Source organism: Nematostella vectensis, chromosome 10 (genome assembly GCF_932526225.1).
Source record: "Nematostella vectensis chromosome 10, jaNemVect1.1, whole genome shotgun sequence".
Classification (NCBI taxonomy): Eukaryota; Metazoa; Cnidaria; class Anthozoa; order Actiniaria; family Edwardsiidae; genus Nematostella; species Nematostella vectensis.
In genome coordinates this window covers 12,204,351-12,229,593 of record NC_064043.1, presented here as the reverse complement: position 1 = coordinate 12,229,593, position 25,243 = coordinate 12,204,351, and the positions used below count along the sequence as shown (strand labels likewise).

Here is a 25,243-nt window from a genome sequence, read left to right as displayed (position 1 = left end):
AGTACCCCCCCCAACCAATTTTTTCCTCTCTCGCATGTGTGGCTTAGAGTATCGGCAGCATGAGTGGCATATATTATATTATATATATATACTATATTTAATAAATAGAACACATTTTTGAGGGTCTGTCCTCTAACAGAGGCACAGTTGATATCACAGCGTGTCATTAACACAAACGTGACTGCTGATGATGATACCCCGTGACGTCTGCTGTTCATCTATTAGTGGACGGACAAAAAAAATTATATTTGTTTTATATAATGTTTCCTTCAGCAACAATCTAGTTTGGGTAAGTGCATGCCGATGCTAAGCGTGTGTGTGTCTTCTAATAACACATAGACCCTTGATCAATCATATGAATGATTTATGAGTTGTATAAATAATTTTGCCTATGCTTTTTTACTAATTTATTCTTATTTGTTTTTTCTTCTTTCAACCCCTCTGTGCTTTGGTTACAGACTAACTCTAATGAAGCACATGCTCTAGTGTCTGCGAATTGCTAGGAAGGTCACCAATAATAATATAAGTGATATACAGAGATAACAAAGCTATAAATAGCAATACAACTAGTATTCTGTAAGGTCCAAATTCAGCAGAAATATACTCCCAACTGCTCATATCTTTTGCTGATGTGTATTTTGATAGCATTTCTTTTTGTTCAAGCTCCTTTAAAAACCTACACACTTCTGATTTGGCTGCAAATCGCATTGCAAGCACCAGTGGTGTATCGCCATTGATATTCCTAAAAGGGAAAATGTTTTTATTTAGTCATCAATAGCCATTTTCTTCCTTACCATTACGCCATAATTCGCAACTTGGTCCTATGGCATGAAATAACATCCTGGTGTACTTTCTCAAGAAAACTAATAATCAATTGGATTAATTGGTACCTTTTATCAACTGATGATAAAGTCCTCATGTGAATTTCAGTTTTAGATTGGTAAATAACAATACAATATTATTAATACTGATTGATTTATTGATTGATTTCCAATAATTAACTTCCAATAACTAATTAGGCTAGAGAATGACGTGGAACAGATATGAGTGTCAAGTAGCTTACTATGTTTTCAATGAATCAAATCCATCATCTTTTCCCTCTTTTTTTTCTATACAGCAAGTATGTACAGGTAACAGTTGAACATAAATTGAAGGGCATTTTTCTTATAATATCATCAAAAACCGTTAAAAGCTTCAAAACAACCAAAGCTAGAGATAATGGCTATTTTTATACTAGAGAGGTATAAATGCATCCAGACGTAATGCATCTTTTGGATAGTCTATCTGGTATAAAGGTCAGACAAACTAAATGTTGTCCAGACGACCTAAACGATTTAGTACATCGTTCAGTCGAACTAAATCATTTGGTTTGCTGGTCATGACATATATGGGTCCAAGGCCTGTCTTTATTCTAGAAGGAGTATGTAAATGGACGAACTAAAAATATTAGCCCAAAGTCGTCTGGGCGCATACATCTCTAGGTATAATAAAGGCCAGTGATTCAAACATGAGAATGTGTTAATGGAGGAAGGGAGAAAGGGATGAAAGTAAGGGGGACAGATTACTTTTCCCAGATTCTAACCCCCCCCCCCCCCAACCCCACCCCTAAACAATCAAATCAAGGAAAAACCCCAATTGATTTGCTTGTCTCAACCCCCCCCCCCCCCACCCCTAAACAATCAAATCAAGGAAGAACCTCAATTGATTGGCTTGTCTCAACCCCCCCCCCCCCACCCCTAAACAATCAAATCAAGGAAGAACCTCAATTGATTTGCTTGTCTCAACCCCCCCCCCTAAACAATCAAATCAAGGAAGAACCTCAATTGATTTGCTTGTCTCAACCCCCCCCCCCCACCCCTAAACAATCAAATCAAGGAAGAACCTCAATTGATTTGCTTGTCTCAACCACCCCCCCCCAACCCTAAACAATCAAATCAAGGAAGAACCTCAATTGATTTGCTTGTCTCAACCCCCCCACCCCTAAACAATCAAATCAAGGAAGAACCTCAATTGATTTGCTTGTCTCAACCCCCCCCCCACCCCTAAACAATAAAATCAAGGAAGAACCTCAATTGATTTGCTTGTCTCAACCCCCCCCCCACCCCTAAACAATCAAATCAAGGACGAACCTCAATTGATTTGCTTGTCTCACCCCCCCCCCCCACCCCTAAACAATCAAATCAAGGAAGAACCTCAATTGATTTGCTTGCCTCAACCCCCCCCCCCACCCCTAAACAAAACAATCAAATCAAGGAAGAACGTCAATTGATTTGCTTGTCTCAACCCCCCCCCACCCCTAAACAATCAAATCAAGGAAGAACCTCAATTGATTTGCTTGTCTCAACCCCCCCCCCACCCCTAAACAATCAAATCAAGGAAGAACCTCAATTGATTTGCTTGTCTCAACCCCCCCCCCCCACCCCTAAACAATCAAATCTAGGCAGAACCTCAATTGATTTGCTTGTCTCAACCCCCTCCCCACCCCTAAACAATCAAATCAAGGAAGAACCTCAATTGATTTGCTTGTCTCAACCCCCCCCCCCCCCCCCCACCCCTAAACAATCAAATCAAGGAAGAACCTCAATTGATTTGCTTGTCTCAACCCCCCCCCCCCCCCACCCCTAAACAATCAAATCAAGGAAGAACCTCAATTGATTTGCTTGTCTCAACCCCCCCCCCCACCCCTAAACAATCAAATCAAGGAAGAACCTCAATTGATTTGCTTGTCTCAACCCCCCCCCCCCCCCCACCCCATTTAAAGGATCACGCCGGTTTATACCTCTCTGTCGCCGAAAGCCCATGATCTACTAGGAACTGTAGCACGTCCACATGATTGCACATATGCATCAATGTATTTCCGATAAGATCTACTGTTCCCAATTTACCGCCGTGTTGATATAGAAGTTCAAGCATTTCTACATTCCCTCTCATGGCCGCCATATGCATTGGAGTTCGACCTCTTTCATCTCGGTCAAAATTCATGTTTCCCGTGTAACTGCAGAGCAAATTTCTGACCATAGATGTATCATTCTTCATTGAAGCGATAAGTAATGACCATTTTTCTCTTTCTGACATCTTGATTCTGCAATAAACCTATTATTTTTCCGTCTGTGTTCGCAAATCTTAAGGTTAGTTATGGCAGGCGTTAGCACGACAGGTATCCCACTCAATTGGAATTGTTTTCGAAGCGCTCAAATGTCGTGACCTGATGCTGATGACAGTGCCGAAATGTGTCTTCATCGTTACCTTTTTTAACTCGAAATATTTTTAGGTCGAATCCAAAAATAGGAGAAACCGCAAAAATGTGAAAAAAGAACGAAAGATTTACAGCGAAACCATTAAAACCGTGATCCCCTAAAATTCGAATCAGACGAGGAGAATTCAGACATGTTTCTAGTTGACTGTTTGACTATACCGCGGATGATTGGTCGGAGCAAACATTCCATACAAATTTCCGGTGTTCAAGGTTTTACTGGTCGTGCTGTAAATCTTCAGTTTAACACAATGAGCCCTCAGCCGGCCTGTTTCGGCTTTGAGAAGTACCCTCAACTAAAAAAAATCATAAATGCAAAATAAACACGAGATGAAGATACTTGGGCATCAGTCTAAAAATAATGGTCTTGAAGATCTGCTCCAACCAATGTGATAGAAACTACTCTTCAGCCAAATAATGGCTCACGTTCTTTAATAAATTTCAAATCGAACAAGGAAAACATCAGATTCGACCGACCCTCTCAATTAAAAGATCAAAATACCATACAAGGGAGAGAGATCGGCAAACACATCTCAAGACACCAATAGATAGCTTTATTCTGATCTTCTAGGTCCATTTCCATGGCCTCAAAACACATTTTCAATCCTTGAAGGCTTGTGAAACCACTTGCTGACATAAGAGATTGCAAAGCATTTTGGGAGAACCGGGGAAAAATTCACGAGTGAATGGCCAGTCAACACTCAGACGGGTTGTTTTTATAAGTCTCCCCAAGGCCAAACAAATCAATTCCAGATTATTAAGACCCAGAATAGCATTGTAAAAATTTTGGAATCAATTTGGTTTATAAAAGACAGCTGTGGTGGTTCATTGGAAAATTATTTTCTCATCCATGCAAAGCCAAACTAGAAAAGTATCACCATGAATCCACTCAATTATGCCTCAATAGACTTCATGATGTCCTAAGGCACTCTCCCAATATGCTCATAGCTGTATTTTTCATAACAAATTTAAGCAACCATCAATATTTGTGCTCGCATTAGCACCGCGACGAGGGATAAGGGATGGGACCGCTAAGAACTGCTGGAAACCATTGCAGCAGTTGACTTTGACGGGCTATATAAAACTCAAAATATTTTTTTGTAAAATCAGCTCAAAATGGCCAGGAAGTTAAGGGGTTAATACGCCAACGCGGCTGAAGTTACCCTGGGTACCAAAGCCTCCAGAATTCTCTCATCCAGTGGCGCTCAGCAAAATGTGGCGGCATTTTTGCTGAGCGTCACTGGACGAGAGAAGTCTGCAGGCTCTGGTACCCTGGGAAGGCTGAAGTAAAATTAGTTATAGAATAAAGTAGAGGGCAGGGGGAACTTTAATATTGAAGAATTTTTATTTTGATAAAAAACCAATTGAATAGCTGCATAAAAGCTTTTATGGTATCAATGTCTCTGATAGAATAACTTATGGTTAAGTCCATAGAATGTACACTAATGTGAATTTTTTTTCTTTATTCATCTCAAAACTCAAACCAACGAATTAAAAGCATCGCAACTTGGGAATACCTCTTCAGTAATGTCATATGGTTTCCAAAGTACAGAGGACATGGATAGTCTATGACTGGCTTGCAGCATGGATGCATGCTTGTAGTTAACCTTATCTATTCAAATATTAATATATAAACAATACCATAATGTAATTAAAAAGAGAAGCAAATTTTGAGGATGAGATAGAGCTTATTTCAAAATACTTGTAAGAACTCTTCATTTCTTTTTCACTTTCATTATTTTCCTATGTTTGTATTGGTATCTAAAATGTTGTAAATAAAGGAAAATGTTCCCCTAACCACTCCTTGTCTTCATGAATGTTGTTTGTTATTCCTGAATTCAGAAAAAGAAGTTGACCTCGAGCTGTCGTCTGTGTTGATCGGAGAAAATGTCTCTGAATAAGAGGTCTTCACGGTGACCTTACTGAGAATGTTTATGAAAAATGGATTTACCTGAGATGTAACTTTTTTTAACTTGGTCTTCGTGAATAATCTTAATGAGAATGTTTCTGAAGAATGGGCTAACCTTTGGCTTTAATTGTCTTAATGTATGTTCTTACTGATAATCTTTCTGAAGAAGAGGTTAACCTTCAGCTGTTACTTGGCCTTCAGAAATGTTCTTAATGAGATCTTTCTGAAGAAGAGGTTCAACTTAGGCTGTATTTGTCTTCAGGAATGTTCTTACAAAGAATGTTTTGGGGAAGAGGTTGACCTGGATCCGCTATCTCTCTTCACGGATGTTCTTACTAAGAATGTTGAAGAAAAGTTACTTGTCTTCAGGAATGTTTTTACTAAGGATGTTTCTGAAGGAGAGGGTATTTCCTGAACCACTGCTGTCAGAGCTATTGTTCTCTGCAGATATATCCTTTACCAGATCCTGGAATTTTTTTACATAGTCTACACTGTTCTCATCCATCATCGTCTGAATAGCCTCCATCTGAAAAAAAAAAAGAAACAAAGGTTGATGGTTTAGAAAACGAGGCCGACAACTTTTCCAAAAAAAAATGGAAATGGTACGCGCATTTCATATACAAGATTCACAAGTATTTGTTTTCTCTTGCACTCTCTTTCTATACGAACTTTTCAAGAAGCCACTATTGCAATCTGATTCATGATTCTTGGATGATTTTTAAAGATAATCTCGAGCTGGGTTAGCACATATACAGCTTTTTTGGTGCACACCATTCCAGCATGACTTTCCAACAGTAAATACTGTACATAAGCCTTTCTCGTCATAGACCTGTATGAAAGGGTTGTACAATGGAATAGCAATGTGTCTGGGTACTAATACTTGATTACAATTGAAAGCTTATCTGGTTGCCAAATAAACTACAAAGTCGTGCATTGCTTTTTACCCCAATGGGTAGATGCTTGTGTGTAAGCAAGAGATCTTGGGAAGCTGTGTCCATCGTAGCAACAGGTAGTTCTGTTGGGACAGGGTGGCGTTCTTTTTCAGGAGACACAATGATTTTATCTGAGGAGACAGCACCAGTCATATTGCGTTGAATATTAACCTCCAAAGGTCTAGTGCACACAAGCGATATATCCAAACTACATGAGCATACAGTACAAATAGTATATAAAACTTTGATATAGCAAAATAATCCCAAAAAATTGTAATTTTTTTTCAGAGCCTTTAATTTTATACTCTTTGTATACTCCTAGTTAAGTTTGGAATGACAAGTAAAATCATGTCATTCAAACTTAGCCCAAGAAAGACATTAGTTCATATCAATTGCAATCAGAGCAAGGGGGGGGAAAGGCAGACATTAAAGTGCTGCAGCTGGCTGCGAAATATTGGGGGGGGGGGGGCTCGATACAGACACGGATGCTTTGTATTATTTTGCTAAGGTTTTGGATTGGAATTCTAAAACATGTCATATATAAATGGGAAAATAACAACTAGCCAATACTACTACTGCAACTACATAAATAACTCACCAAGAAAACTGAAGGAATCAGAAGTCTGTTGAAAAAAAAAATAATCAGTAGATTAATAACAAATTGATAAAAAAAACTGCTAAATGCCAAAAGGGATAAACAAACAAGAAATAAAAAAAACTTACATCTCCCCCATTCAACCAGGGCTGCTCTGATGTTGTCCGAATTGGTGACAACCGAGGAGACGTTATTGGAGATGTAGTTGAAGTGATACCCCCTGATAATAATTTATCACTTGTCACAACTGAGGAGACAGTCACAGCTGAGTTACTGAAGAAACCTGGAGTGAGGGTGGAGGAGCTAGTACCAGAAAGCAAATCTCCAAGTCCACCAAATGAGGTTGGCATTTCACTGGATATCCCTGAATTCAACTCCTCCACATGCGGTTCAGCGGTTGACATAATCCCAGTGCTTGCTGTAGTATGAGTGCTAACAGTCTGAGATACTAATAAACCACTTGTTGTCTTAGTCAGTCCCATTATGCTTGCAAGCAACTCAGATGTTGAGTCTTCATTCATTGTTACAGAAGAATCAAATTGTCCTATCTTGCCTGGTGTTAAGCTTATTATACTGTCTAGAACATTAGTACCCGTACTGCACGGAAACCCATCTAGAGGTGTGCAGACCATGGGTATGCTGACATCAGTGAAAGGAATTCCACTTTGGGGATTTAGTGATAATGCGCCAAGGCTTGATCTTTCCGAACTGGTAAATCCTGCGGTTGTTGGTACTGCAGTAATGGGCAACATGCTGATGTCCGGCGACAAAGAGCACTGGTCTGTAATTGGATGTTGAACTCCTGACTCAAGTACCGTGGTAACAGGTTCTGAAAGCCGCATGGGGGAGCCTGCAGACTGGTCTGAAAAAGAGACAGGGGAAGCTGCGGGTGTTAATGGCATGGTGTGAGTTGTTGTAGTTGCTTGTGATGCTGCTGATATGGAGGATGTGGTAGTAGTGGATGATGATGATGCTTTAGGAGGGCCTCTTGTTCCTGAAGAAAAATAAGTAAAGCGTGAATACATTAAAAATATAATTACTTTATCTAGTAAATGTATCAGCATTTACAAAGATTGCGACTAGAACTTCTGCATTGCATTATATGTGTATGTTTTTTAATATATGTTGCATTCACTATCTAGCCTTTCATTGTAAACAGATTATTTGGTCATATGCCAGTTGCACCCACAGTGAGGTTGTGGTGATTTTAACATCCCCCAATACAGGTCACTAAATTGTGAAAAGTGACAGAACATCAGGGTCTACATCCAAGGACATAAGGTATTTAAAGGTATTTTCATTTAAAAGCCCTAAGTTTGGATGAACAAGTAGCACTAATTGCCATAATCTTTAAACAAATCAGTGGAATATCAGATGAATGTATTGTCTAGTCAACTGACCTGATTTGACAGCAGTAGAATGAGCCATGGACACGATCGGCAAGTAGCCTGTTCCTGCACCAGTATGTAGATTAGAAGCAAGTATGGTGCCAACTGCTTGCCCAGGCTGGGGAATGAACGACACTGCTACAGCACCTTTTGGAATAGCAGAGTTCTGTCCTGGCCGTGGCAGTAATTTCTTTGTAGGTGGACCAGCATACTCTCTCCTTCGACGTGCACGTTTTCGAGCGTTATACGCCACATTGTATGAGTTAGTACTTTGAGTGGGCACAGCAAATGTATCCACAGAGCTGTTACCCAGCGAAGGGCCTATAGTAGGTAACATAAGAGACAGTTTTGGAGCTATTCTTGTTGTCTTGGTGACATTAGCCAGAGGTGCACTGGCATTCTCTTTTGTAGCATTCTCCTTGGAAGCAGCTTTAGATCTTCTCAAATTCTGAAATTCGGTCTTAGCCACATCAATGAGTTTGTGCAATGAGCTGGAGCAATAAGTAGTCTTGCAAGTATCCTCTTTCATCCAACTGTACTCAAATTTTAACTTTGGAGGTCTTTTTAACTTACAATAAATTTCACCAACGGTTATACTCCCACAGGTTTCAGAAGTCCAAAGCTTAGTCACAGATGTAGAATTCTCTGTTCTAGGTTTGTCTTGTGTACCCTTCCCTGGTGATTTTTTATCACAGGCACATTTCTTGTAAGGTCCGCCACAACTTGGACATTTGGTGTCCTTGCTGGGAGCAATTCCAGTAGACCGTCCACTAACTGACGACAACAGACTTGAGTCTGCTTGGGCTGGTGATCCAGTCGAAGACTCATGTTCATTGGTTAATTCGTTGTTTGTACTTTGTCCAACTGTACATGTGACAACATTTGGCGGAGTTGCTGCTTGAATTTCAAAAGGAGACGCAGTAGACTCCTCCAATGAGTCAAACCCTACAGGAACACTGACACATAATTCTTGGGCCTCCCCAGTAAATGGAGATTTTACAGGCCATTTATTCATTAAATAACTGAGCATAACACTAAGAGGTCTCTTTGGTCGAACACTTGTCCTAAGCCGTGGGTTCTGGGAGAGATTCTGGACAGTAGCCCAGGCAACATTGTCAACAGGCAAGAACTCCACTAGTAGTTTCTGGGGGAGGGGAGGACCCTGGTTCTGCTCTGCTTCCTTTGTACTCTTAAAAGTTGGTGCTCGCAATCTAATGATTCGCCCATTCTGCCGTATAGAGGCCCTTCCATCAGCCATGAGTTCCGTAAGTTTCTTCCACTGTTTACCACAAAGACCCCCACAAACTTTCTTACGCATTTCCCCATAGCACATCAAGGCAAAAAGTTCATTGGTTGTTCTCTGGTGTGGGTCTGTTTCCCCAGTGGGTTGTTTGTCCTCTGGAATGTACTTTAAAATTTTATTTAATGTCCTATAGTAGAAATGGCGCACTTGGTCTTTATTCTTTACAAGGTTCAAGGGATCGCCACGTCGCTTGTGCTTGGTTGCAATAAAACTCTGTATTTTGTCAAAGTCTTTGCCATAGTCATGTAAAGCTTTGAAGAATGCATTCTTGTCCCGATTAACCCAGGACTCCCACTGTCTCTTAACCCTTTTTTTCTTTACTCTTCCAGGAGTTTGCTTTTGTGTTTGTGCAGTTGAACCGGTTGAACTCTCATCCTTTAGATCTGAAAATAATTATTAAAAAAAAAATTTAATTCACTTTTGTGCTGTCAACACAATCTGAACAATGAAATGAAAAAATGAACAAAGACACTTCCTCTCAGCAGACATTTTTGTAAAATCTTTGATTACAAGAACTCAATTTAAAATAGTTTTGTTTATTGTTTAAAATTTAGTAGAATAAATAAAAAAACACAAAAGCCAGACAAAGAAAATAAATGGAAAACACTATAAAACTGTCCAATTATTTGAAACAATTCTATTTGACGATGGTGTAAAAGTAGTCTGATTTCAAAAATATCATGGCGGCCATGATACTCAACTGGTCATCTAAACACTAAACAAAATACCGAAAAAAACCTGCGTACCTTGACTTCCAATCGCAGATATCAGTTCGTTCGATAGTTTTTGTCGTTTAGCAGGTCTTGAGCTACTTCTGGTAGAGACACCGGGTGCTGGAAGCGAGATTTCTGAAGCAACAGACGATGAACTCTTTATCGATTCCTCTTGTGTTTCAGAGCCCAACTTGGAAAGTTTCTGTGAACGTGTTTCGTGAATTGCGATCGTTCCCTTTGCCGATCCTTCTTCCAGTGAATTATCTGAGTTTCCTTCTTTATTTCCTGACTCGTCTTTGCTTGAAACGACCCCAGAACTTGTCGTCATTCTGCAAAATACGAAAGAAAATTGATAAACAATGGCGCTCAATGACAGGATGCAACATGGCAAAGAAACGCTTTCGTTTACATTTTCACAGCCATTTCATAGAAAACGAGCTAATATGAGTTCTCCCGAGAATACAGACAAGCAAAAGGAATACATCAAGAGCGATTTACAACGTAACATCTTTAAATCGACGGAGGAAAGTGCAAGCAAAGATATAATAAGAGTTCGCTTTTTGATGTCGAGCGAAATACGGTTTGAACAATATTTGAAACCGTCATATACAACACAAACAACTTTCTTACTGCCTTTGCCTTGGGCCATTGCTCCGACTACGTGTTTTCATGAGTATTGATTAGTTTCCCAGAGGGGAAAACCTCGAATGTATCCACATCACAACCACAAATAAATGCCAAGCGAAGATCTTCTTCGCTATACGGAACAGTCGAAACTGAGTCAAATATTCAGAGCGCTGGATTACATAGGAGGGGCCCTGGATAGAACCAAGGATCCGTTGGAAACTACTACTAAAATCCACTTTTTAAAGCTTTTTATATCAAATATTATCTAGGGAAAAAGGTTTATAGGAACCTGCAAATGTTGTGGCGATGAAAAACTGTGGGAAATGAGAAGTATGCGAAAAGACATTGTGGTATTGGCTGCCTGTACCCCATACGTTTACATCAGAGGGGCAAAGCCCTGAAGAGGGGTGAAAGTAAACATTGCTATGATTTTCCATTTTACCCCGACAATTCTAGCTCATTGTTATGTGGTGCATACCATGTATATTAACATCAATATACAGTTCTGTGGCTCGTGTAAAAATGTAGGAACGGTACAAACAAAAGTTTTACTTTCAAATGAATTCATTGTTCCAACAGTATAGTGGAATCAAATTCAGTAATAACTCCCAGAACTATGATAGGTGGTATCCTCAAGTTTATTATATGTCGGAAATATAAGGTTCAATTTCAATTTGATGTTAATCGAACTTGTATCTCCGGTAGGTTTTGTAACCCTAATTTAAAGTGCCCTCGTGCTACCAAACTAGGGTAGCACAAACTTTTTTGATTTTTGGCCAATGTTTATTTGTTATATGTAGCCTTTCATTCACACACACCAAGACCAAAGTACAGATTTATCAGAAGCCCTTCACAGTTTAGAAATGTTTCCAGTATAATCGCAATACAACAAAAACGATAGCTTATTACTTACCTTACACGAACCACAAATTTCCTCTCCCAAATCGGACCCCCAAATCTACACTTCGGTACTGCACTCGATTTTTACCGATTTCCTACACCTTTTAAGACATTGAAAGTTAAAGACCGCTTTGTTAAATCTCCTAAAATGTTGGGTGTCTGAGTTTCTAGGTAGTTTTAGAGCAAATAGTTCAGATGTAAACAATCTTCACATGTCTTTGCTGCTCGATTTGGTTTTGGCGCGAGCCTCTGACGAGCTATCATGGCGCGAACAAAGAATACAACAAGTCACGTGGTCTCTTGTCACAAACCGTCACAAAATACATCAGAACCACAGGAGGTCCACAACCTAAAACTTGATTTGTTTTACCTGTTCACTGCTTTTATGTAATATGCTGGAAATTCGACCTCCAAAACGCTTAAAAATCGATTATGAACCATTAAAAGTTTGAGATATCGGGATCAAAATATGAGAAAAAAATTCTCGATAGTCAAAGCAATGGGATGCCTGTGCTAGACAGCATTTAAACGCAAAACCGCATAGTGTATCAGAGCCCGCGTTGTTGAAGCAAAATGTCCTCGAGGGCAAATGATTTTGTCGGCTCGAAAATACAAGTTCAAACAGCCGAGGACAGTTATGAAGGCATCGTACACAGTATTGACGAGAAAAAGAAACAATTAACTCTATCACAAGGTAACTTTTACAATGTTTGAGTGAATTTTTTTTTATTTCTGCCAATAATTTGAGCTGAAAATGTGATGAGAAAGCACATCCTGTCATGCTTTTTCCGAGCAAAATTTAAGCAAAATAGACGCATGGCTGCGTGAACTCGGGATTTTCTTAAATAAGATTTCTCAAATAAGATTTGTTTTGATGTGTAGAAGGCAATAGTAAATTCATAAAGACGTTAGTGATACTTTGAATGATCACTGCTAACGGTTACTAAGTTTTATTAGAATATAAGTACATTTACCTAAGCTGTTGGGGCTTCATTGCAGAGATTTAAATGAAAATGAGGACAATACTTAACTTCAGTATATCCACAATCCACAGTTACTTATGTAGCCTCCACTACATGGACGGGTACATATCTTATGTTGATTAAGGGAAAGGTCTTACATTACAACTAACACACAATTGTTATACTGTCACTAAGATTATTACAAAAAAAAATACTTTAATACTTTAATAAAATACTCCCCTATACAAAAGTATAAAGTAGCTTATGTAATACTGGGGGTATTGTCCTATTAATACCCCATACCCCATACTTACTTCGGTAACTATCCACTACTTGGGCATGAATTAACTCTGAAATACCTTGGTCTTTAAATGTAACCTTAGTAATTTTGATAAAACTGATTTACTTAGACTTTGCCCATGTACAAGGAGTTGACAGTATCGAGTGCTTATAGTATTTCCTTGAAATAAATTATATTTAGTTATTATCTATATTTTTTTTGGTCACCATTAGACAATATTACTCAAATGGACTTGTTTCAATGTTCAACAGAAAAGAAGTAAGCTGTTGATCACACTGAAGTTAAATTGCATAGTATATATATATATATTATACTGAAGAAGGCCGAAAGGCCGAAACGTTTAGTAAATTTTTAATAATGTCTAAAAGTTGGGAATCGTAGCGTCTTTCTTCACACTATATTTATATTTTCGCTACTGAGCCCTGGTATCTTGGATCCTTTTAGACAGACTGGTTGTTGGCTGACAGGAATTTTCACTCAAGTTTATATATATAATGCGTGAGTGCAGGCGTTCATATAACAGTGCTCAATACATAGGTGTAGAGTGGGATATATCTTGGTTTGTAGGAAAAAAACACTCGAAATACCGTTTCAACTCTACAAGCCTGTTTCGTGGTTGCCCACTCATCAGGAGATTTATTAAGAATATATTACTATCATCACTTATATACTATCTATGTATAAAATTAACATAAAAATAGGGCGTGAAATTTGAATGGCTGTTATGGTGAAATTGAATAGTTCAGCTGTTGCATAACAAGGCTTTGTTCCTGTGGCGGCACGAAGACACTAGCTCGTTACACTTGTTTAAAGTTGATAGCTTGGGTTGGCGGATAATGATAAGTTTTTCTTTGAGGCAGAGATTACATCTTTTGCTAGAGCTGTTGTAGGTGGAGTGAGATGACAGGATTTTCCATGAAATAAAGTGTTCTATGTCGTTGTCTTTAAGGCTCCATATGTACTTGCTTAGTTCGGTCGAGTTTTTGTGTTTAGCGTGTCGGAATGAGGCGGTGTGGTTTCTATATCTTGTCTTGAATTCATTCTCGGTTAGTCCTACGTAGGTTTCGGAGGTGTTGTTGTCCTTTCTTGTTACAGTGGCTTGGTAGATAACAGATGATTGGAGGCAGTTTCCGTCAAGGGGGCACGCATTCTTTTGTTTGCAGTTGCATGTTTTGTTATTAGCGGTGGCGAGGGAGGTGGGGGTGTCTTCGGTTGTTATTGATAAGGCGATTATGCGTTTGTTGTGGCTGTCAATTATCTGCTTGGTGTTGCTCATGCAGCTATAACTGATTTTGATTGTGTTTTTTATGTTAATTTTATACATAGATAGTATATAAGTGATGATAGTAATATATTCTTAATAAATCTTCTGATGAGTGGGCAACCACGAAACAGGCTTGTAGAGATGAAACGGTAGTTTGCGTGTTTTTTTCCTACAAACCAAGATATATCCCGCTCTACACCTATGTATTGAGCACTGTTATATGAACGCCTGCACTCACGCATTATCATAGCTCCAAGTTTCAGCTTGTCAAGTACTCTACGGCTACCCATAATGGAAAAATTCAGCATCAACTAATCGTCCAAGAATATCCCACTACCATCACGTAATGACTACCTTCAACGCCTCATCGAAAAGACCGAGCACTTTTTACGCAGAATGTGCTGGAAAGCCCACTTCTTTCTCAACCCTGATCCCACTTCGTTTTCAAAAGAAACGTACGGCTTCAAATCGACCAAAAACCCTCCTCCTATTGATGAATTAAAAGACTTTGAAAACGACATGCTGAAAATGATCCAGTCCGTAAAATTCAAAGAAGCGAGCAGCCCATTCCTCAACAAACTAAAAGAAGACAGCGACCGCATAAAAAATAAACCGAAGCTCCTAGTCGCCGCCGACAAAACTACCAACTTCTATAAACTAGAACCGTCAGCCTACAAGAATCTCCTAGAAAAAGACGTAACAAAATCCTACAAGAAAGCTCCACCCAAGACCACGCAAGCCATCCACAAAGAAAACAAAAACATCGCGACAAAACTAGGAATCGACGATAGAATGGACACCACCGCCAACAAACAAGCATTTATAACACTCAAAGACCACAAACCGAACTTCGCTAATAAACCGACCTGCAGACTCATCAACCCTACCAAGTCCGAAATAGGCAAGATCAGCAAAAGTATCCTCGACCGCATCAACACCACCATCGCAACAAAACGTAACTTTCACCAATGGAAAAGCACTAAAGCCATAATCGACTGGTTCACATCAACAAAGAACAAGACAGCATCCAACTTTATATGTTTCGACATAGTGGAATGCTACCCATCCATCAGCCAAGAACTCCTAAACAAAGCCCTCGACTTCGCCGCTAACTACGACTGCATCACCGCTGAAGAAAAAAACATCATAACCCACGCCAAGAGCTCTATCCTAGTTCACAACCAAACACCCTGGCACAAAAAAGGCAACTCGACATTCGACGTGACAATGGGAAGCTACAACGGCGCTGAAACATGCGAACTTATAGCCAACTTCCTCCTCTCCCAACTCCAAGACCTCAACATCAACGTAGGACTCTACCGCGACGACGGACTAGCCATCACAAGCGCCACACCTAAAAACACAGAAAATATCAAGAAAGAACTATGCCGCATCTTCAACAACAACGGACTGCGAATCACCATAGAAGCCAACAAGCTAGTAGTCAACTTCCTAGACGTCACATTCGACCTGAACCGCAACACCTACCAGCCTTTCTCCAAACCGAACGCCCCACTACAGTACGTCCACCGCGAGAGCAACCACCCACCTACTATCACAAAGAATATCCCTGCCAGTATCAACAAACGCTTATCTACACTATCATCAGACAAAGAAACCTTCAACCAAGCCGCCCCGCCATACCAGAAAGCACTCTATGAAAGTGGATATAACTATATGCTACACTACGAACCAAACACCACAAACAAACGCAAGAACCGCCAAAAGCTCCGAAGCGAAACTCCGGAATTTTTAACGAAATAAACATCGAATACGAACCACAACATTGCCTTAGAGTCTTTGATTAGCCTCCAGGGACCTCTCCAAGTGCTGAAAACATATAGACCCTTATTTCTTCAAGAAATAAGAGATTTCTCAGGGGGTTTGAGTCATAACAAACAGTACGATTTACTAGCGCGATTCTCTTGCAATCTTTGTTACTTGATACTCTCGTATAATGGACATCTCTGATTGGCTTTTTTGAAAAATAGTACACAGGCTTCCCATCTTGCGAGTTACCGTAATGCCATCCCTTAAGGGATGTGATTGGCTGAAAACTAGTATGTGATTAAAACCCGTTAAAAAATAAAGCATTTCATCGAACCCAGAAACAAAAAGGATTATCGTATTTCCCATTAAGCTTTACAATGACAAATAAATTGAGGATATTCTATTTAATCTGACACGCGTATCAACATTTTTCCTCGACCCTTTGGGTTTTTCGGTGTCAATATTATTGTCAAAGTTAACTATCTCTTGGATTTTACTAGTTCAGGACTCCCCAATACTTCTGTGAAGAAATGTTCATTGAAATGTCTGAGAGTGAGTAAAGCAACCAATTCAAATAGATGTCTTTGACTACCATGTCTGAGTAAAGCAATCGAAAAACTGGACAGTTTTATATCCTAAAATAGTGAATATTAAGTTTAATATTATGAAATATGTAAAGCCAATACTTCCTTGAAGGAAAAATAATAAAAGAAGCAATGTTTGTACTCGTCCTTGTAAACATGAAGCTTCTTTGATAAACACATGTGGATGATCGTAAACATGTCTCCCGTCTTATTTTTTTCGGTTATAGCAAGCTTACTAACAATCCTTGACTCTGCGTTTGTCGACTTTGTTGACAATCTTTAGTTGAGTTATTTGTAATGTTGGAACCTGTAGTTCGCTTTTGATAAGATTTGTACACCTACCGTGAGGCTGAAGCAATCGTATATGAGTTTTAATCATTTGGCTTTTTTGTATCCAGTGCACCTCGGTCAAAATCTGTCAGAAACGATCTGGGTATGAAAATGTTGTTTTGGCAATGACGACGGCGAAAAAAAAAGCCCAATTTATGACTTCGGGATTCCACAGGAATCCCTCGTAAATATTATATATACCTATATTTTATCTGTTTGATGTATGTCAAATGATATTCTTTTACTCAGGTATACCTAAATTTTGTTTCTAAACCTGATGAGAAAATTCATTAAAATACAAGCAGCACTAACTTGTTTGTTTTTTATTAATTACTTTTTTTTAGTTGTGTTGTGCTCAAGTGGAAAGAGACTTCACGGGTGTATGAACTTCTTCGGTCATGAACTGGATAACTGTGAGTATTAAAAAATCATAAGTAAAAAATCTTTTTTTCTTACCTTATCAGATCACAACTACTGAGCTATCATTGGGTTCATTGGGTTGCTTTCCAATAACAATTTTAATTCTCAATTTTTCTATTATTTCTTGTTTTCAGTGTTTATTTTGGAAACGGCAGAAGCCATGAGGGTCAAGGATTCTGTGAGAAACCCTGAAGAGCATGACACACAATCAAATGCTGAAGTCTCGCAGGAAAATGGAAGTAGTAAATTTAGCCAAGCAAACAGTGCTGAGACCTGCCATTCAAGAACAACCAAACCAGTTACTCCCAACTTTGCTAGCACCAAAAACTCAGCTAACATAGAGGCCAAACATCACACTAAACCTAATGATGGACATACCAACAGCACAGGCAAATTAGCTCAGAACACAAACAAACCAGTGACTGCAAGTGGACATTTCAAAGGGATAGGAGTTCCATACAAGAAGCCAAGCAAGGATTTAACCAGAAGGGATCCTAGCGATGAAGGGATAAGTCTTTTACAGAGGGCTCCACTTGACACTGACAAGTGTAAGATTGCACTTTGGTATTTATATGAGGTCTAACATCTTTCAAACCATCATACTCTGATCTGCATAATCTCAAATCTCTGAAGATTGGATTAGATAGTGTGCTTATCGTGAAACAATGCTTCAGAATCACGTTTTCCTTTCAAATCAATTCTGACTCTGCACTATAAATTAGCTCTTTCTCTTGCCTAGCAAATCTAACTCCTGTATTTTCCAGTAGTGCTGTTCTAGCATGTTGGATGATGCCTGAGCTGTTCTGTTGTATATATTAATTGATTCTCGTGGATGTTTCTTTACTCTGATAACATCTTACATTTCCTGATTGCGCTTTGTAGACTTGATTGTTGATATTGAATGTTTCTATACTCCGATAACATAATACATTCTCTTGTTGACATTCTTTAGACTTGATGGATGATTTTGACTCTGATCTTGACTCTGATGATGAAAATAATGGCATCACTCCACACTGCCTGCCCCAGACAGCTGTGATCCAAGCATTTAACGACCGATTTAAGAATGCTGTAAGTATATGCGGAATAAAGCTTATTTACCCCCCCCCCCCCCCCCCCCGCCGCCTCACCCAGCTTTACATACAACACACATACTTATAACATATTCAATTGTAATGGAAATATATTTATTTAATCCTGTATGTCTGCTGTTGTAGATTGCATACATTTCCAAGCAGCGTGTGATAGGAGTGTCTTGTGAAGGAGTTAATCTCTCTAGATATGGCAAGATATGCTGGTTGTTGGTATGTATTGGAGAAATTTCAAGCTTTCATATATTCAAAGGGTTCAATCTTTCTAGATATGGCAAGATGAATTGGTTGCTGGTATTGTGAGAGTTGAATGCTTTATTTGATTTGCTCAGTAAAAACTTATACATATCTTGGTTGCTTTAATAAGCGCCCAAGCACTTATTTAATTTTTAATTTCATAGGCAAGTTGCTTATTCTGGTATTAAACAAAATTGGTGGTGGTGCTAATTTGAGCAATTACTGGTAGTTGAACAGTTGTTATTGTCACTTTTAATAGATTGGTACAAGGGAGTTTGTCTATCTTTTTGATGTACTGAAACTTGGCACCTCCTGCTTTGATGAAGGGCTTCAAGAAATCCTGGAAAATGGGAACATCCTGAAGGTACAGTGATGACAATTAGTCTCTGTGCATTGTTTAAGGTGTGCCACCATGACCACCTTATCTTTAGAGTATAAAAAAATGCAGGTTTGACTGACAACACTCAAGGTACTTGGACGGGAGAACACACATATATATATGTATGCTTCACATGGACTGAAAAAATTTCATTCCAATGCTAGTCAATAACCAAATAAAATTCCCATGATTGAGCAGATCGTAAGCTCAATTTTTGAACCCCCTAAAATATTGCCTTCCACACCCCCCCCCCCCCCCAAAAAAAAACCTTACCCTTATCTCTGTACATCACCCCTACTCTCCATAGAAGGCATTCTTCGGGAACTTACTATAGACTTGCTGCCCTGTGGCATTACACTATATACACCTATTTCATAAAAGGTTGTCATTGCAAATTGCGAACAGCAAATGGTAAATGGCTTATGGGTACTAATTATTTGTGAAATTAAAGGTGTTAATTAAAGTCAAGCAATGTCAGAGCCAAGCATTGGCAACATTTAACGGATAATTGTTTTGATTTACCCATATTCTTTGAGACTCATGGTTACTTTCGGTCATAGAACTGCCATTTGCCAATCGCCATTTGCCAATTTCAATGACAATCTTTATTGAAATAGGTGTATGTACTATTTATGCCTTTTTTCACCAGGTTTTCCATGATTGCCGCCATCCTAGTGATGCTTTGTTTCACCTGTATTCCGTGCGGCTCATCAATGTTTTCGACACACAGGTAGGGTGAGAGAGAGAATTTATTAAAACTTAGGTAAAGCAGCCAATCACCAAAATAGTGTGCCAAGATTTAATTTCCAAGATTTAACATACATAACAAAGGGTATAGCTTTCGAAATTACGAAATCAATATAAGACTGTTTGAGTCACTGGAAGAACCATTTTAAAAGTTGTGGAAATTATACAGGAATTATACAGGAACTTGCCCTAAATCAATTTTTAAACCGCTTCTTTTTAGAACATTTTTTATCCAAACACTACATATCCCTACTGGTGCCTTTTTTTTTTTTTTTTAAGAAGACAGGTTTTTTTTGTCATATTTTTTTACTCCAAAAATAGAACTGTTGCCAAGCCTTTTTGTTTTCTTTCCCTAGGTTGCAGATATAATTATATATAAGCGAGAGAGACAAGGCGAATTGCCACAGTAAGTTACAACTAGAAGATTATTTTCTGCTCATTATAAATACTGTGTTTAATAGCTTACCACCTTTTTCTGTGACCACCTTGGATAATACCCTCTCTTTTTCTCTAACGATGGGCTAATGCTCCAAAACTACAGCAAAACTACTCTGCATTTACGGAGGCATAAATAATTCCATTCAAACTTCTGTTGGTTCATTTCACTACATCCTCACACTTCTGTCAGTCAAAAGTTTTGATGCTTTGCGTGTCTGTGATTCAAATGTGTCATTGAAGCATCATTTTATCCTAGATGGCATACAATATCAAGGAAATAGCTATATGTTCTTCTTCATTATGAGCAATGATTTGATGAAAAGAATGATAGAAATGTGGAGCTTGACTGACAAAAGCTCATTTCTGTGGTTTGAAGATGAGTTGCAAAGTCAACACTTTTGCTTGATAGAAGAGAGTTTGTATTGTTAGTGTCAAGAATTTGGCTTGGATGGCCACGTCTACAGTAGTAAATGTAAAGATATATATAAAAAGATATATTATATAGTCCAGGAAAGTCTGGACTATATATTCTAAAAGATAAATGCACACATTAATTTATATATTTCTTTTTCTTACTTTATTTTTCCATGATTCAGAAGGCAACAGGTGAGGGTGTTCTTCTTACTAAATATCTTTCTCTGCAGGTTAGTAAACGGGCTTGTAGCATGTCTGTATGAATACCTGAACATGCCTCCTGAAAACATGAGTTTCCAGAAGTACAGGGTCAATCAGATGCAGGTATGCAATTTTGTTTCCATGTGTCTTGCTGGTACTGTGGATAGCAGGACAGCTTTCTTCATCTACTTTAAGTTGTTATTGTATGTTATATTATAACATAATAGAAGAGATACTGCTTATACATTCCCTTTTTTCTGCAATAATTCATACTATATCCTGTAAAACACTTTCTAGAAGCAAATACCTGTAATATACTTGCCATCGAAGGGTGAAAGCCCTAGTCAACATGTCCTTTTTTTTGTCCTTCTCACTCCACAGCTAGATGAAGCTATCTGGACAAGACGCCCCCTGCCTGAGAGAATGCTAGATGCAGCAGCCAAGGTTAGTGAGTAAGCCATTAAAGAGTTGCATTAGGCCATTCCACCATCCATTGGAAATTTAAAAGAAGAAGCTCAATAATGTTGCACACTTGTTCTGTTATATCCACCCCCTACAAGTGGGAGGGTTTGACCTGCTAGAGGGTGTCAATGCCTTGTTCCATTTGGATAATTTGTCCCATTACAAATTATCCGAGAAGACAAGGGATTCACACTCCCAATTCAGAGAGTCAGGTTTTTAGACGTCTGAAAGAACCCCAGGATTCAAATCCTGGTTTTCTTGCTTGAGAGGCGTAGCTCTTACCACTGGGTCATTGTGCCACTCTCTTGTGAATGCTTCATGTCGTTTTTGTTGCCTTTGGTCTTATGCCTAGTGCACACTAGCATCATAACAACATAACGACATGGGCGCGCGCACTATGTTTAGCCCGACATAACGACATGGACATAATGACATAAAAGAAAAAAAACATGTTTTTTCCTCTTATGTCGTTATGTCCATGTCGATATGTCGCTAGTGTGCATTAGGCATTACTGTTGTCGTTGCTGATGCTAGCTAGCCTACCCATTTGTCCCTCGACAGCGTGTGGTGTACCTGCGGGAGTTACGGCTTGCACAGATGGAACGTCTGATGGCTGAATGCATCCATGGCGTTAACATCTACCTTGGGCTGTACCGAGACAGTTGGGACCAGCTTAGAGGGAAGACTGCGGTAGGAACACTCTCCTATATGTTACTTTAAGCTTTCCTACATAGGATCTTTTTTGTACTAAACATACAGGCAAAACATATAAAGATAGTGAGATTTTGAAGAAATTGCGTGAAACGTGCCCTTCTCTCCAAGTAATATTAGGCTGGAGCTGTTTTGTCAAAACAATAATGACCTACAGTGGTACCTCTATTAATCGGCCACCCTTACTTAAATATTAAGTATGATGTGACTTTTTAATGTCCGTTGATAGCGCAACCAGTTAGACCGCGAACACCTAAAATATGTGTGGAATGTTTATTGTCTTCTGACGAATCAGACGCGAGAATTCAGACACTGAGACTTGTTGAGACGTGTTTTCTAGTTGACTGTTTGAAGATCACGCGAGTGATTGGACGGAACATACATGCCGTACATCTTTCCGGTGTTCATGGTTTATAGTCATTTTCATCATGTGACATTTATTTCTTCAATAATTTTTTTTATCAGCACAAGACAGGCCGTCAGATCCCGAAAGAGTTCCGTGAGCTGAGTAAGTTTGACCACCAACGCAGATATCGGCGATATGATCATCAGAACTTCACAGATGATCTAGAGAAGGGACATGGGACAATGAACGCACCAGACGCGGGAGACCTGTGGAAAGAAGGGCAACAGTTTGCGGATAAATACCACGGCAAGCATGGCAAGTTCCGGGAGCAGATCAGAGAACCTGTAGATATACTAACCGCTGTTCTACCGGGTCATCTAGACAATGGATTGACCAATCAGCAGCATCCATTTGAAGGAGTGTCCAATCAGAGGCAACAAATCGAGGGAGGAGCCAATCAGCCAATCCCCTTAGGGGAAGGAGCAAATCAGAGGCCACCTCTTGGAGAAGGGACCAATCAGAGGCAGCCCCTTAGAGAAGGCGAACTGGCCAATCAGAGGCAGCCCTTGAAAGATGAAATTAATAAAAAAGAAGCTTCTAATGAATCAGCAAATCACATGGCCCAGGAATATGGAGGAGACTATCAATTGAAAGCTTCCACTATCAAAAATGTCGTACTAATGGGTACTAATGTGAAAGGGTCCGAAAAGAATTATGGACCTCCCAGAAATGATGCGCTAGTGTTTGACGATGTTAGTGGTGAGTATTATGACGATTTCGCAGCTTTTGACGAAGAGGAAGAGAACGAGAACTTGTTCCAGTTTCATCTAGAGACGCAGCCGTCCATTCAGCAGACGACAGTCACGGGGAAACGGCCATTCAGCGAGTTTGGGGCGCAGAAGGCCGAATTGGGGAGGCGCGATGAGAACAATCCGCGGCCTTCAGGGGGGATGGCTTCTGCCAATGCGGCGCCCAAACCGATGACAATGGCCAACAAATTCAACCCAAACATACCGGGTATTTTCAACGATAACGAGTTCCCCCCACTAAGCAGTTCGGACAACGAGAGTTTATACGGCTCATCTCCGGCCCCCCCGCCTAGACGACAACAACGCCAGCTCAACAGAGACAGCCAAAGTCCAGGATTAGGACACGGAGCCCGCGCTCAATCCGCCATGCGGTCTACCCCGCCCTTGCCGCAGCAACAAGAAAACAGTGAATTGAGCGTACTAGGTCGCGGGCGCGCTTTGTTGTATCAGCGGCTAGCAACCATGCCAAGGGCGCGACTGCCGAACCTTGACCAGTCCCCCTTGGCCACATTTATCGGCGCGACGCCTGGGGCCCACGAGTTCCCATCCGACGCTGAGCTCATGGCCACGCCCGCCATACTGAGGGTGGATGACCCCGACAGAGTAGGAGGGACACGGGTCAGGATCAGGAAGGCTTAGTTTAATTTCATCCCGCGCAAAAACGCAGACAAATTAGGATTTCACAAGAACTCGACGCAAAGCCCGTCACCACCTGGTATCCCATGAAGCCGTTCCGGCAGCGCTTGCTTATGTGACGAGCCCAGAACGGCTGATTGGGACGCTAGCAAATCCGAAAACGCAAGCAAATCTGGATTTCACATATTAAAAAAAAGTTACATTTATAGAAATGCCGGGCCAAAAAAAAACCAAGGCTATTATTTTCACCCTATTAATCCTCAAGTATCCTCAATTCCATACTCGACAAATTCAACAGAACACGTTACAAAAAACGTGCAATCCCTTAGACGGACGTCCGGCCATGACTTTATCAAAGCACCCCCACCCCTTCCCCACTAAGAAAAGTATTGCAGCCTTTGTAAGTGTTGGTTTCACTAATGTGCCGTTAGATTAGTGGCTGTGCGCTTAAAAGGAAAGCGTTCTATATGTACGTTATTATCTGTGTTTATGACGCAAAAGTGCAGATAAATGCGAATTTCACAAGATACCTGGATGCTTTTGAACAAAAATAATAAAGAATGTCTTAGCATAACGGTTTGATATAGACACGTCACTCAACTGATCAAAAAAACCCTTACCACCTTCCCTTTTTACGGCGGATAGATGTGGAGGAGTTGAAGAAACTAGAGAATGAGGTCCTCACCATAACCCCCCGGAGGTGTCTAACCCCCCCCCCCCCCCTCCCTATTGGGAGTTTATGGGTACTGGAACGCATGCCTTATGTATAGTGTCTAAAGTCTAGTAGGGTTAGTATCTTAAAAGTAAGCTGAACTTCTGGATCTTTTGAAGGTACTATTCCGCCTGTTTTTATAGAATTTTTTAGGGCATGGTACTTCGAATACACGACGAGTATCGCGCAACACAATCGTGAGAGAAGCCGCCTGTTCCTAAACCACACTAGATTTTTTTTATACTAAGAGAAAACAATTTTTCAATTGAACCCATCTTGTTCATACTAGAAGTGAAAATATACACCCACAGTCTTGTTTTAATTCTCTAAAACGCGAAATATGAAACCACGAAAATTAAAAACTCCTAACTAAGCCAGGATGGACGTGCTAATATTCGAGAATTTTTTTTGTATACAAATCTAAGGTGGACGGGGTTATTTTTGTTTACTATTAAGCTTGTAAATTTAACCCGCTTAAAGCAAGATTTGTCTTAGATTTTCTTCATTTACCGATGTTCGTCGACACCAGTTATCTCGCATGAATACCGTTTCCCTTCAAGAGATTCGCGTAACACGGCGGCAAATCAACAACATAGACTTTTATCATTAGATAGCATACTTAACCTCAGGGGATAAAGCTGAGTGTGACAGTCTCACTGCGCGCCGCGTTTCAAGCGCTGTATTCTTGATTGCTTTTAAACGCGCAAATTTCTATGACGCACATTAGTTGCTTTGATGTCGCTTGCTAAAATTAAGAGCCAACGGGCGATATATGCGCCTGGCAGACTATACACGCGGTGCTTTATTGT

General features: G+C 39.8%; 3 protein-coding genes across 6 annotated transcripts; 1 reads left to right on the top strand and 2 right to left on the bottom strand.

The window, feature by feature from the left end:
- Positions 1 to 92: 92 nt before the first annotated feature.
- LOC5511168 (ankyrin repeat domain-containing protein 46) lies at positions 93 to 3,166 on the bottom strand. 2 transcript variants are annotated; one of them, XM_032380479.2, is made up of 3 exons: positions 2,780 to 3,165; positions 681 to 742; positions 93 to 218 (listed from the first exon to the last, which is right to left on the bottom strand). In XM_032380479.2, exons 1-3 carry the CDS (start codon positions 3,073 to 3,075, stop codon positions 154 to 156), a joined length of 423 nt encoding a protein of 140 aa, XP_032236370.1. In that variant the 5' UTR covers positions 3,076 to 3,165; the 3' UTR covers positions 93 to 153. The 2 variants fall into 2 exon arrangements, with proteins under 2 accessions (XP_032236370.1, XP_001631609.3); XM_001631559.3 differs by lacking the exon at positions 93 to 218 and having other exon boundaries at positions 257 to 742; positions 2,780 to 3,166.
- A 1,535-nt stretch (positions 3,167 to 4,701) lies between these two features.
- LOC5511165 (mucin-12) lies at positions 4,702 to 11,899 on the bottom strand. 2 transcript variants are annotated; one of them, XM_001631560.3, is made up of 7 exons: positions 11,634 to 11,899; positions 10,127 to 10,422; positions 8,090 to 9,763; positions 6,818 to 7,683; positions 6,693 to 6,717; positions 6,107 to 6,225; positions 4,702 to 5,688 (listed from the first exon to the last, which is right to left on the bottom strand). In XM_001631560.3, exons 2-7 carry the CDS (start codon positions 10,419 to 10,421, stop codon positions 5,518 to 5,520), a joined length of 3,150 nt encoding a protein of 1,049 aa, XP_001631610.2. In that variant the 5' UTR covers position 10,422; positions 11,634 to 11,899; the 3' UTR covers positions 4,702 to 5,517. The 2 variants fall into 2 exon arrangements, with proteins under 2 accessions (XP_001631610.2, XP_032236371.2); XM_032380480.2 differs by lacking the exon at positions 11,634 to 11,899 and adding an exon at positions 10,724 to 11,256.
- A 260-nt stretch (positions 11,900 to 12,159) lies between these two features.
- LOC5511177 lies at positions 12,160 to 24,296 on the top strand. 2 transcript variants are annotated; one of them, XM_032380482.2, is made up of 12 exons: positions 12,160 to 12,314; positions 17,176 to 17,244; positions 17,386 to 17,799; positions 18,204 to 18,322; positions 18,469 to 18,555; positions 18,839 to 18,943; positions 19,608 to 19,688; positions 20,062 to 20,111; positions 20,788 to 20,881; positions 21,140 to 21,202; positions 21,782 to 21,910; positions 22,397 to 24,296. In XM_032380482.2, the coding sequence occupies exons 1-12, from the start codon at positions 12,194 to 12,196 to the stop codon at positions 23,723 to 23,725; spliced, it is 2,661 nt and encodes an 886-aa protein (XP_032236373.2). In that variant the 5' UTR covers positions 12,160 to 12,193; the 3' UTR covers positions 23,726 to 24,296. The 2 variants fall into 2 exon arrangements, with proteins under 2 accessions (XP_032236373.2, XP_001631584.2); XM_001631534.3 differs by lacking the exon at positions 19,608 to 19,688.
- The last annotated feature ends 947 nt before the right edge of the window (positions 24,297 to 25,243 follow it).